Below are 14,189 nucleotides of genomic sequence, written 5' to 3' on the forward strand. Positions count from 1 at the left end.
CGCAAACTAGTGAACATACGGGATTCGTTCACGCTACAGAGCGTTTGGCGCATAGGTGATATCGCTTCGCGAGTGAGGCTAAATTAACTGCCATTTTGCCTGACTTTAAAGGCCGTGATAGCCCAATCGTTTGGGAAATGGACTCTGCTTCGTAAGGACTGGGGTTTGATCCTCGACTCTGCTAAAACCCACAGAGTACATGCGGTATAGGTACTCGTAAAATTTGTGGAATTGAAAGTCTTGTGATCGATTACTGAGCTGTACTATGGGTGCAGAAATCTGGAAAAAAATATCTTTCCCCTTTATATTTATTTCTAAACTGAGGAAGTGGCCATAATTTAGACATAATTAAGGCCAGTCGTTTAAGAATCAGACTCTGGTTCGAAGGGATTGGGTCTCCATCCTCGACTCTGCTAAAACCCACAGAGTACATGCGATATACGTACTGAGCCGTACTATGGGTGCAGGAATCTGGAAAAATTTTCTTTCCCTTTTAGATTTATGTCTAAATTAAAGAAGTAGCCTCCCGATTGAGATGATCTGATAGTTTGTCTTCAGATCAACCCCAGGATAGGCTGGACAAGTCCTAGACAGCCGCGAATGGCCAATTGTGCAGATCTAGTGCGAGGAAATCCGTACCTTCTTGCATATTCCGTCGAATGAAGCACAAGTGTTCAGTGCAAAGAATGTGTTATAATCCTTCATCAAGTAAAACAGAAAGCACAATTTAGAGTAGGACAGCACAAAGATACAATCAAGGAAATGGCGGGATTCGAACCCCCTACAACGCGTTTCAGTTACTCATCCAGGGAAGCACCTTAAATTGCCGCTATTGAAGTATAAAACTTAAATACATAGCTGAAGTATAATCATATACAGGTATATTTATTTGCGTCACGCTTGAGCTGCACAATAGGCTATTAATGAGAATCTGGAAAACATCCCTAAAGATTATCGGAGACAACATACATACATCATATTCCGTTTTACAGGGATGACACATTCGCAAACTATCCATCCACAGATCGTAATTTTAACCCGAACTAGAGTACTTTCAGTCCCCGATCCAGTACCCCCTGTTATGGGAACTTGGGGGATTTTTTGACTCCGACAGATTTAGCATACACCAGTCAGCATTCTGTACATGGGGGACTCTTGTCGGCGGGGGTTGAACTTACAGCCTCTCAGACATTGAACGAAGGCCCTACCAACCTGGCTATTCATGCATCCAGCCCTGCAGTGGACTGATCGTAAAGACACGGTTCTCAGTAGAACAACGAAGTCAAGCATTACTGACTGCGGTCAGTAAGTGGGTAAGTGACCACTTTGATCAGCGTACGTGGGGTCCGGGGTGCGCGGTATAGGTTCTAGTTAAACTGTTCTACCGTAAAGTACTCGATTTCGTGCAGGTTGTTGGGCTACCAAAACGGAGGAGCCATCATTTCTGCACTGTATGAAAATTGCGATGGCTTGTCTTCGGATCATCCTCAGAGATGTTTCCCAGACCGTCGCCAATGGCCCATTGTGCAGCTCTAGTGCGACGTAAATGAACTACGACTACGGCCTCGGGAGTTAAATAATACTTACCAATCCTGGTCTCTAAAGTATAATCAATCGGTCAGCTTTGATTTACTAATGTATAATTGGTGAACTCATTTTTCGTAACTAGCAAATTTAAAGATCCTCGATAAATTGTATGTTGTGTGTAGATTGCTGTTGTTGTTCATTTACGTCGCACTAGAGCTGCACAATGGGCTATTGGCGACGGTCTGGGAAACATCTCTGAGGATGATCCGAAGACATGCCATCACAATTTTGATCCTCTGCGGAGGGGATGGCACCCCCGCTTCGGTAGCCCGACGACCTGCACGGGAAATCGAGCACTTTAGGGTAGAACAGTTTAACGAGGACCCATACCGCACACCCTACGCTGGCTGATCCAAGTGGTCACCCACCCGCACACTGACCGCTTGACATCGGTGATCTGCTGGGAGTCTTAACGGACTGTTGTGTGTAGAAGAAATATTTTACAAGTATCATCTACAAACTGGATCAGGAATATCAAGTGTTCGTAAGTATAAATGTGTGTGATTTATTAATAATATTGTTTGTTTTTATTTGTTGAAAATGTAAATTTTAATAAGTTAAATTACTAGTTGGTAAATTTTCAGATTTTTACTTTATTCGTATATTATTGTTTGATTACTATGATAATCTGTGATGCATTCCAAATAATTAATATTTCAGTTTCAGTAAAACTTTGATTTTTTAGAACTTTTTGTATGTATAATATTCAATTCATACAATACTAGGTAACACATTGTTAAATAATACCTTAACTGATAATGTTGCAGATTTAATCTTAACACATCTTATTGCTACTTTTGGTACGGATAATTATTTTATTTGGATGTAAGGAAATGAACTAAAAAAAAGATTGCTTTGAAGTAAAATGAAAAACAAGTTGATTTCAAAATTTTATGAATTTTCTTTTTCATAAAGAATAGTTTCACTTTGGAATATACATGCACTTCAAGTAATACATATGTTTTCTCAATTAAGACTATCAAGGCTATACTATTGAGATAATCTGCATTTTGGTTCATGGTATTCATAATTTAACTGACCATCTCTCACATTTAGAACCATTAACTTTTAAACTATGTATTTAGGATTATTTTATACCTATTTTTAAAAATAAAGAAAGCGCCTCTCTGACTATAAATGTTAAAAAAATAATTTTAAAATAAATCTGTAAGAATTTTCTTTTACATTTATGCATGCATGAGTTTATTATTCGGTAAATCCCATCTTTCTTATATGAAATCTCTTCTTAAATAAAAATTCATTGTTTTCAATTTTAAATTGATTTTTTGGAGTTTACATAATTTTCATTATTTCTAGTCAAAAATTAAACATTAAACATGGAATCACATTACAAAAATGCTTCACTATGGGGCACTATTTTCTATTTTTTTATTAAATCACCCACACAATTGATTCACTTTTAAATTTGTTCCTTGACAGTTTAAAGAATATTACAACAAAATTAAGAATTATCCAATCCAAAAATCCCAATCTATTAAAATATATTAACACATATTTAATATCCGATTTTATTAAGATAAATTTGAATCTATTTATTTTTCTCGATTGCTGTAATAACTTCCTGTTCAATATTTTTTTTAATTTAATTCTCAAGATCTAGTTTTTATAAAAAAATCATTCAAAAAATTATTTAGCAATCAGAAAATTTTTTAGCAATGGTGTTGAAAGTTAATTCTTAATATTGCTGTAGAATTTTAAATAATTAATGTTTATTATTTTAATTGCATACTTTGAGAGAGCAGTTTTAGGTAGAATTTAGGTAAAATCATACTTGACACGCTTGCCGTGATTTTGAAAAATGTCGCTAAAGCCGGAAAAAAAAGAACTTTTCGGTTAGGCGGGTGCAAAGTAATGATAAATTTTATTTGTTTAAAAAAATTTCAAAAATAATATAAATAAAAAAAAATGGTTTAGGTCTACATTTTTTGACAACATTTTGCTTGTATCCTGTTAACAAAAAAAAACCCCATCAAGAAAGCTTATAAAATAAATTTTAAAAAAAGCACTAACCCTCCGAACCACGCTAAATCTACTACTGCAGATTGAAAGCTTTATCTCCCTCCCAAAAATAATCTCTGTTGCCAAATTCATCATGTAACGCAGTATTTCCCAAACTTATTACTTTTGTGTACCCTTTCTAAATCTTTCGTAATAAAAAAAAATTTCACTTTAAAAAATTGCACAAAAGTTAATAATCACAACTGGCTGTTGACACCACTAATTATTGATTGTTAACTCTGCAAAAAGTCCCCAATAGAAAAATACATAATAGTAAATTTTGATGACTAACTATGTTTTTAGATAAAATTTTGTAAAATTTTCGTTTGTTGTAAGACATTTCGTATAAGAACGCGTACCTCCGCTACCCCTGGGAGTACGCACACCAACCTTTGGGAAACACTGGTGCAACGTATACTAGGATTAAGCCAAAATATTCATATAGAGGAAAAAGCTTGAGATTACTTTAAAATAGAATAAAGGAACAACACGTCGTTTTAAACCTTTAATTCTGAACAATATTCAAAATGAAAAACATAATAACAGAAAATAGCAAGAAGTGAGGATGAATATATATCACAGGTAAATACCATTAAAAAAGGAATGAATAAATAATTTACTGGAAAATACCGCTATACTTTTCATTAATTTTATCCTCACTAGAGTCAAAGATATCAGAATCCTTGTTCATTAATAATTTTTATACGATTTATCTGTCCATTGAGAATTCTGGAAGAAGCAAGACGACAATTATCATTTTAAGAGATATAATCGAAACTTGAATAGAAAATCAAATTCTCATTAGTTTTTATTTAATTTTCATTTTGGATCAGCAAAACGAATTTATTAATTCTCTTTTAATGTAGTATTCATAAATTGTTTTTTAAAGTTCAAAAGTGTGCTACTGGACCTAATGCCATATTTATATATTTTATTTTTTAAAAAAGGAAGCTCTTAAACGTTCGCAGAATTATTTACTCAGGTAAATTCATTGAAAATAATTTTTTGAATCTTAAGCATACTCTTCTAGTAAAAATATTACTGTAACGCAGCTTTTTTTCCTTTTTTTGAATCTATAAACCCACTCCTTAATTTCAACAAAAGTCTAAACTAAGTCTCGCAGATTGAAGTCTATTTTCTAAAATCACTGTTGCAAGAGCCATAATGACTCAGGGGATAGAGCGTTTGCCTTCCAATGAGGTGAACCGGGTTCCAATTCCAGGATGGCTCATCGATACGAATTCCGCACCGACCACAGTACTGACGTAAAATATCCTCCGTGGAAGACAGATCATGGGTTAGAGTCTCTTTGCTGTCAGGCTAACCGCGAGAGATTTTCTTCTATATGCAACGCAAGTAGGAGTTAGTTCCCTCAAAAAGTCCTCCACGCAAGCCTTTAGTTCGAAATTACAAGGTTACGAAATTGAGTAACTGAAAATTCAAAATTTCGCCTACGGTTATAAAATAAAATAAAATCACTGTTTCAAACTGGTTTGAAAGTACTTCTGATATAAAAGTAACAAGTTTAAAACAAAATAAAGATTATCTATAAGTGACTTCATTTTCTGTAAAATAAGTAGTTTTCTCGATAAATGGAATGAAAATGAAAAATATTTGCTATATGAATATAATTGATGATTTTATCACTGTATTGGAGTTCTTTACTACTGATTAATTTTGATTATAATGCATCCTTCTAGCTCAAAAAATAAACATAAATTTTTAATAAGAACGAAACAGAAATTAGGATAAGAATTCTATTTATTGAATAGTTTTTAATTACAAGCACAGAACTTCTTTGTAAAATAAATAATCACAAATATAATTAAGTAAATTTAAAATGTCACATAATAAATATATTTTTATTGCCTTTTTAAATTACACTTGTCAGACTATTTCCAAAAATATAACACTCACTTCCTTCATATAAACTGTTGAACAACAGCTTAATAGTTTCTCTATTTTACATCCTGATTCCTAAATCGTTTAATTGAACAAATTTTCTTTAAGTGTTTCCATATTAAGCAGAATTGTTTGAAAAAATTAGTTAATACGAAATTGTTGTAAATATCTTGTAGGTTCATCGAATAAGCCGGTAATTTACGTACAATACACTTTCTTTTTGCAAGACTAATTGGATAAGTCTTCAGTATTTTCCGATAAATTGACACTTTTTTTTTACAATGAGCTGGCATAATTTTATCCCAATAAAAAAATTATCTTTCATTGCTCAATAAAATTGAATTATTTCAAGCTATAAGCTCATATTAGTTAAATCGTAAATAACCTTATGGAAGATTTATTGCAATTGGAATAATCAAAGTCAGTCTGAGTAATTCTTCGCATAATTCTTTTTGAGACTGAACCAATATAGACTGATTGTTATGAGCATAAAAATATCAAGCGGATTAAAAGATAATGCCACCTATTCCAATTAGCCTACATAATTCCAAAATTCCGAAGCCATTTGCTGAGTTTCTTTTTTCAACTAACTTACGATACGTATGCTTTAAAATTTAAGGTTTATCGTTTAATTATTCAAAACCAAATAGCAGAGTCAAAATCTTATAGGATTCTCGCTTGTGAATTATCTATATTGATACTAGATGTTAATTTTTAAATAAGATTGGAAAAAAATTGGAATTCTTATACAATGAAGAAATGATATGTAAAGGATGATTGTGAGGGGAAAACATTCTTCATTTAACGATTGCGTATAGGTGTTCTAACTATTAACAATTGTAAGTTATAACAATGAGCCCTCACAGGCGTGCCTAAATATTTACACAATTAACCTTGCACACTATTGAAGTAGGTGCAAGGATAATTGTGAAGCCATGCTCCTAAGTTTGTGTAAATAAATAAATGACAGAAATGTGTTGTGACTTCAGTATATATTTAGACAATTATAGCTGTTTTTCTGCTCACGATGTAGCCTCAGAAACATGGGGATAATGAGCAGAAAAATATATATTTTAAAAAAGTGCAAACATTCTACAAAATGTACCAAAAAAATACCAACAAAAAGTACCAACACTTCAAAGTTTTATGCTATCATTCTCTTACTTATCACATAGGTCTCGTTAGCATCTGATTTATTAGACCTCTAATAATTTTCGACAAAATTAGTTTCTTTTCAGAAACTAATTTTCTTGTAGTAATAACGTCTTTACAATCTACATTTCAAAATAAAGTTAATTTTTTTCATCCTTAATCAGGAATACATATTAAAATACACTGAGGGAAATTGCTGGATTAAAATGGTTAAATAGCAATTTATTTAATTGTTATTTCACCATATTCAACCACGATAGTCAAATAATTATAAAAGAGATGATTTTCGAGCTGTTAAATGTGATAAAAAAACGCGCTTATTGATTGTTTTTACCAACCAGAATTCTGCCAGCCAACAAATACCCCGCCAACTAAGCCAACCTTATAAATCAATTTTGTTCTGCGCTTCTGGGTACATACTGTAGCAAAGAGGGCTAATCAGACAATCTCATGACCGGTTGAACAGGGGTTCGAATCCCAGCGTTGATACCGCAATATTTCCTCCAATCTTTTAAAACATTAAGAGTTTCTAGAGTCTTATACTCTTCATTTGGGGATCCTAGACCATTAGATTGCGAAACTATTAATCACGAATAAGTGGCATAGCTCCAATGTTCATTAAGTTTCATTCTTATGGTTTATTAATTCCAGGAGTAAATGGTTACAAAACCGTGTAGCTTTGTATTCACGTTTTTTTAACAGTGCTAGTTGTAAACGAATTAAAAACCGTAAATGTAAAGAAATTTTCTTAACCATTAACTTTATGGTTAATTGGGTGGACAGACAGTTGACGGTGGATATTGTACGGTAATTTCAGAATGAAAATTCTAACAGTATAGTCGTTGCATCCAGTGAGTATAAATATTACATACTCGTAAGGCTAAAAAGACAATCAAAAGATTATCGAAAACAAATGAAGAATTTACCTACAGTTTGATGTTATTCGTAGAAATTGCGATTTAGTAATTGCTAGTGACCATCTTTCTGGCAGGTAAAATAAAAGTTAAAATAACAATGAGTATGGAGAATGTTCAATGAAATAATTTTTTTAAAAACCTTTTGGCTGATGATTTTTAATAAGTGACCAACAAACAAAATTCTTGAAATATTTTTATTGCATTGGAAAAAGCTGTGTTCTTCTATGTATGTATGGAAAATGAATTGTACATTTCCATGAATTCTTAAAGTACTCGAAATCTCCACCTCATTTTATTCTTTAAAATTATGCTTTAAATTATTTTCTACTTCTTCAAAATAAATCTTAAAACAAGAAAAGAAACCCAATGTTTTGAAATAACGGTTCCATGAGCAATTCATTTTCGTAATAGTTTTGTAATATTCAATTTTAAAATTTTGTTTTAAGATTAAACATCCTGAACAAAATCATTTGTACTTTAAAATTGTTTCACAACAGTATTTCATTAATTTTATACATCTAATTTAATAATTGAACTAATGTGAATTTATGATTCGCGGGAAATGTGAATCTTAGTGTTTGTGTATTTCTTTCAACATTATTAAAGGGATTTTACTCCTTTTCTTTTTCATCATGAAGTTAGCTTAAATCAGGATTTCTCCACCAAGACATCCTAAAAATTAAAACAAAATTTAATATTAATGCAAATTAAAAGGTACAGAAAAGTCATAAGTTTAAAATTAGTATTTGATTGAATGAATCGCATGAGTTAGATGAATTAAACCTAAAAATGTTCTAATTGAAATGTTGGTAGGATTAATGGCTTGCATATAAGTGTAAAATCATTAAAATCTTATACAATCATCTCAGAGTTTCTAGTTTGTTATAAATTAAAGAAGAATCATTGTAGATTCGTTTAATCTTGAAATATTATTTTTTTACTGCAGTAAGTGTTGTTCTTTGCTTAAACTATATATTACGAATGTAGTTTGACGTAGTAGTTTGAATGTAGTTAGTATATCCCGTGCAATAATAAACTAGCATATTTGAGATCACCCCCTCGAAAGATTAAGTTTAAGTCCCAGAACGTGAATATCCGATTATTAGATCAAAAGTTATACAGGGTGATCCATTTCTTTTTGCCGCACTGTACAGCAGTCACTTCCTCGACGACAGTCGCTCCTGCGCTAATGCTGATGTCTGAATTTTTAGCATTTCCTGACATGGAGGACTTAGTATTGTTTAATTTCATTTTGTTAAATAAAATTTTTTTATCGGGTTCTTTTTATTACCTATCTGTCATGTTTACCACCATTTCGTGACACAGTTGGTTTCATGCCTAGCGCTTTACGATTCACATTCAAACAATGGGTTGTATAGGGATTTGTACTTGTATAATTGTGTTCTATCACCCATTAATATATGGGGCAATCCATACAAAATTTACACCTATGATGCAAAAATGATATAATTTATTTTTTTTATTGTTCTTTATTGAAAATAAATCGACACGTATATTTGCGTTTTTGTTTAAATTGCATATTTTTGACTATACGAATTTTTGAAAATTTTGCTTTTTTGAGCGCACGACTTTGCAAGTTATTTTTTAACGTATTGCCATCCAACAACAAAAATATTTAAATACACTTTCTTGAAGTGATTTTTCTCAAACTTTAAGAAAATCAACATTAAAATATAAAATTTTTTGTTTTTGACATAAAAAAATTCATTTTTTGAAAAAAAACAACTTTTTTTGCAATTTGGACATCTTTGATTTTTTTTATATTTCGACAGTGTGAAGTATAATCAATGATGATATTAATTCCAAATTTTTGGAATGGTAAGACACTTTGTTCGAAAGATATAAACAAAACAGTGACGGTGCGCACTCCGCTTATGTATGTAGAATATGGCTCGACTGTTCTCGAACTCATCCACTACCTACTAAACTAGAGCGCGATGTCACTGTTTTGTTTATATATTTCGAACAAAGTGTCTTACCATTCCAAAAATTTAGAATTAATATCATCATTGATTATACTTCACACTGTCGAAATATAAAAAAAATCAAAGATGTCCAAATTGCAAAAAAAAAGTTGTTTTTTTCAAAAAATGAATTTTTTTATGTCAAAAACAAAAATTTTTATATTTTAATGTTGATTTTCTTAAAGTTTGAGAAAAATCACTTCAAGAAAGTGTATTTAAATATTTTTGTTGTTGGATGGCAATACGTTAAAAAATAACTTGCAAAGTCGTGTGCTCAAAAAAGCGAAATTCGTATAGTAAAATTCGTATAGTAAAAAATATGCAATTTAAACAAAAACGCAAATATACGTGTCGATTTATTTTCAATAAAGAACAATAAAAAAATAAATTATATCATTTTTGTATCATAGGTGTAAATTTTGTATGGATTGCCCCATATGTACAATGAGTTTTGAAACACCAGTATGAAGTATTCTCTCCGGCCAATATCGCAGCAGCTTATGTAATAGCCTTTATTTCCGCCTTGATGTTGGTGTTCAATTCCAAAGGACAGTCATTAATTTAGTTATTTTTAAATTAAATTTAGAAATGTAAATAATTTAAATATAAATAATTTTATTTTATTCATTAATTTTTTACTACTTTGTTTAACCAATGTTAAACAAAAAAGTACTATAAAAAAAATAAGTTACATAATAAAAAAAATCAAATATGAATAGGGTAATGCAACCGACTAGGTGTAAGGAGAATATTTTAAAATTTTTTACACATGACAAGAGATATTATAATCTTCCAGCAGCTATTATTATAATGTCAGTTATTATTTTCTGTTTGACAGATTGAATTTTTACTGTAGTTTGCACATCTAGTAATATCTACAATTAAAATAATTTTAATGAATTAAATTGCTTATGTTAAAATTAATAATATTTGTAATTAACAGACTTATCAACAAAAAAAAAATTTTCATTTAATTTTCTGTCTTCGAAAATCGAACTCCGAACAAATGGACACCAAACAAGTAAGTTACCACCAAAGTGGTTGACCAGAACGCAATTTACCTTCATTTTTTCAGAATTGGGAAGCTGGCCAGTGCACTATATTTTGTTAAGAAGTTGAACATCCAAAAGATATACAACAAATACACTTAGTCTCATCTCCAAGTGAATTAACCATAAGTCTTCTCATCCCTGTAATAGAGCAAAATAATTTAAATTTTTTACTAACCTTCATTTTCATTCCTTTAGTTTCAAATGGCAAAAATAATGCAGCTATCCCTGATAGAAATATAACTCCAGACAGCAGAGACATGGCTGCGATTGGACTATCAATAACTAGAACCTAAAAATGCAGAAAACATTCGAATATGTTGAAAGTCATGTTGTACAGTGCGCAAAATAAAAAACAGACCTCCCTGAATGACTATCTAATGATGGGATCTTCACATTCTAGAACTCAATCTTATGGTTTGAAGGGGTTATCTCAAATATGTTGATTAATTAGTGCAGGCAATAAAGTTACGAAATCAGACACGAAAATATAGTTTCTCAGAATGAACAACTTTGTTTTCGACAGATTCGGATTTCTGACCCCCTAAGAATATAGAGAGTAATCGCAATCTGGAAAATATTGTCCCCATAGTTTGGACAGGAGAGCGATCTACTAGACCGATTACGCTCAGATTTTGCATTTCAGCTTGTCAAATTACATCCTTCAAAATGGTGTAAAAAGTTGAATACCTTGCAGTTAAAAATTGTTTCGACTATTGTTAAATAAAATAATAAAAAATAATAAATATTTACTTAGCGTTATTTTTTGCTTGGAATTATTTTTGAATAAACGAATTTTATAATTGTGTGCAAATGATTAGCAATTCGCTTTAAAAGTTCTAACGAAATGGCGAAATGCGCAAAAGATAAGTGATCATTAAGTGGCCAAATTTTCGAATTTTCTTTGCCTATATGAACTATTGGGATTACGATTATCGCCCTTATTTTGAGAGTCAAAAATTGAATTTTTTGCTTGGAATTATTTTTGAATAAACGAATTTTATAATTGTGTGCAAATGATTAGCAATTCGCTTTAAAAGTTCTCACGAAATGGCGAAATTTGCAAAAGATAAATTATCATTAAGTGGCTAAATTTTCGAATTCTCTTTGCCTATATGAACTATTGGGATTACGATTATCGCCCTTATTTTGAGAGTCAAAAATTCAATTTTTTGCTTGGAATTATTTTTGAATAAACGAATTTTATAATTGTGTGCAAATGATTAGCAATTCGCTTAAAAAGTTCTCACGAAATGGCGAAATTTGCAAAAGATAAATTATCATTAAGTGGCCAAATTTTCGAATTCTCTCTTGCCTATATGAGCTATTGGGATTCCGATTATCGCCCTTATTTTGAGAGTCAAAAATTCAAACCAGTCGGAAAAAGGATATTTTTTCCGAACACGTTTCTGTGTCTGATTTCATTACTTAAAATATCTTCTGAAAATTATTAATTAGCATATTTGAGATCACCCCCAGAAACTAATTAAGATTGAGTCCTAGAACGTGAAGATCTGATCTAAAGTTTTTCAGGATGGACCGTTTTTTTGTTTTTCGCAGTGAAATTAATTTCTTGGTGGATATGAAAAAGCATTGATCACTTAAATCACAAATATTTGATAATTTCTTAAATCACTGTCGAGAAAATCATAGAATTTGATAGTTAAAAGACCAAATTCGTAAAAAGTGCTTTAGAATAAAAAAAACTATTTCATTTGAACATGAATTAAAATTTCTTCATGTCTCCTCATATTTGACCAATATTTTTTTATTTAAAATAATTTTGAATATTGGTGAAAATTAAATTCTCCAGTTAAGTTTGTCTTCTAAAAGTGGCGAAGTAGTGACTTCATTTCAAAAGTAGTTAGTAGTCTCCACATTTAAAAAAAGTAGTTGTAGTTAACTACAATTGTGATAAAATAGTCATAGCTAACTACAAAGAAAATGTAGTTCTTCCAACCACTGATTGAAACCTACATAAAACATAATAAGACTAGAAAACCTGAATAAATCCCCATTTACCTGAGCAACGTAAGGAACCATAATCCCTCCAAGTCTGCAGAACGAGCTGCCTGTTCCCATGGCTAAAGCTCTAAACGTTGTCGGAAAAAGCTGTAAATGGGATAAGAATCATATTTTATTCATGTCTGAGTAAAATATTAACTCATTTTTATTAAAATTTGAGAGTATTCAAAATTTATATTGATACGACTTACTTCTGTAGTCATAATGTAAATCAACTGAAATACGGCTAACAAAATAGCTCTTGCTCCAAAAAGGACTAGAAGTATGATGATTTTGCTATAAAAAAAAGTAAATACAATTATTCGAGTGATTGAGTTTCTAAGTCAGTGCTTCGGCGTATTATACCCTCTGCGCAAGAGCTCTCATATTTTTTTTTTAAAAGCGTACGTTCCGTGCTTGCGCAGAGGATGCAGTACGCTGAGTTGCTGACTTCGGTGCTTCGTGTGTGTCCATCCATTAAAATATTATTTAAAATTTATTTCATGAGACTAAACAAATTTTTTTTTCATAATTTCTTAAAAACAGATTTTGTTAATATTATAATTATAATCTTGAAAGTGCAAGAAATATGATCCATAATCGCATCAAATCAGTCAAATCAGCCCTCGTTGCTTATTTTAAGTCACGGGATCACGTCATAAAAGTTCTACGTTGAAGAGGCTTTTTGCAAACATTCAACGTCTCTTTGCAAAAGGCCTTACAAATAACGTCAACACTGACAAAACGCCGGATTTATCGGGAGGGGTAACAAACCATGTTCGTGAGACAATATTATTCTCATGGGAGTAGCCAGTTATAACTCAACTCTTCACTTACTTGTGTTGTTGTTGTCACGAAAGTCCAGCAGGGCTTGACTATAGTGCGGCTTTGAGGAGAACTCCTCCGAACTAAATGTCTGGGCCTGTCTGCTGCTATGGTTGCAAGCTAGAGCACATATCTAATGGGGGGTGTAATGGAGGAATGAAGGTGTTAATTAGTTTACTCACGCTGACCTATGCAAAAAACAAGACAAAACTATTCACCCCACACTCTTATTCGAAGTGACGTTTCCTCGTAACCATGGTACCCGCCACGACGCGAGACTGATATCTGAAGGAGTTCTTCTGAAAGCCGCACTATAGATTCATAAGCCAAACAACCTCAGGAAGTCTAAGTCCAGTAATGGACTACCAAGAAGATCTTAATAGCTGAACTCCAGGCACTCCGAGATTTTTGAGTTTGGGAAGCCTGTTCAGAGAAGCGTCTGGTGCATACGTCATAAATTCTTAAACCATCTGTGAATGTCATAGTTCTGAGAAGGAGGGCGAGAGCAGTTTGAACCTGCCTGTTACATTTAATCTTTCAAGAACCACCAGGTCTGTGGCCCCTGATGCACCGGGGAAATTGACCGAATTGCATTTCCACTCGACTTAGTTTGGTGAATATATCTATGTATAGGTAAGAGGCTTGGTGGAATCACCTGCTAGTGAAATAATTTATTCAAGATGCTCAGTAGCTTGCTACTGGTCGATGATGCTGAATCTCGATGTTTAAAAGGTTGAGACTTAACCGGA

The 14,189-nt window shown here is 31.9% G+C and overlaps 1 protein-coding gene across 1 annotated transcript in view; it reads right to left on the minus strand.

The window, feature by feature from the left end:
• Nucleotides 1–7,757: 7,757 nt before the first annotated feature.
• The window catches only part of LOC107439094 (synaptic vesicle 2-related protein), a 41,752-nt gene continuing 35,320 nt past the window's right edge, over nucleotides 7,758–14,189 (minus strand). Inside the window, exons 12-15 of the mRNA XM_043047333.3 lie at nucleotides 12,828–12,912; nucleotides 12,634–12,723; nucleotides 10,790–10,903; nucleotides 7,758–8,249 (exon numbers count right to left, since the gene is read on the minus strand). Coding sequence (XP_042903267.2) covers nucleotides 8,226–8,249; nucleotides 10,790–10,903; nucleotides 12,634–12,723; nucleotides 12,828–12,912 — 313 coding nt within the window. The 3' untranslated portion in view covers nucleotides 7,758–8,225. The remainder of the gene's footprint in view (nucleotides 8,250–10,789; nucleotides 10,904–12,633; nucleotides 12,724–12,827; nucleotides 12,913–14,189) is intronic.

Source organism: Parasteatoda tepidariorum, chromosome 8 (assembly GCF_982258835.1).
Source record: "Parasteatoda tepidariorum strain Cologne lab strain chromosome 8, Ptep-v5.0, whole genome shotgun sequence".
In the NCBI taxonomy this organism is placed as follows: Eukaryota; Metazoa; Arthropoda; class Arachnida; order Araneae; family Theridiidae; genus Parasteatoda; species Parasteatoda tepidariorum.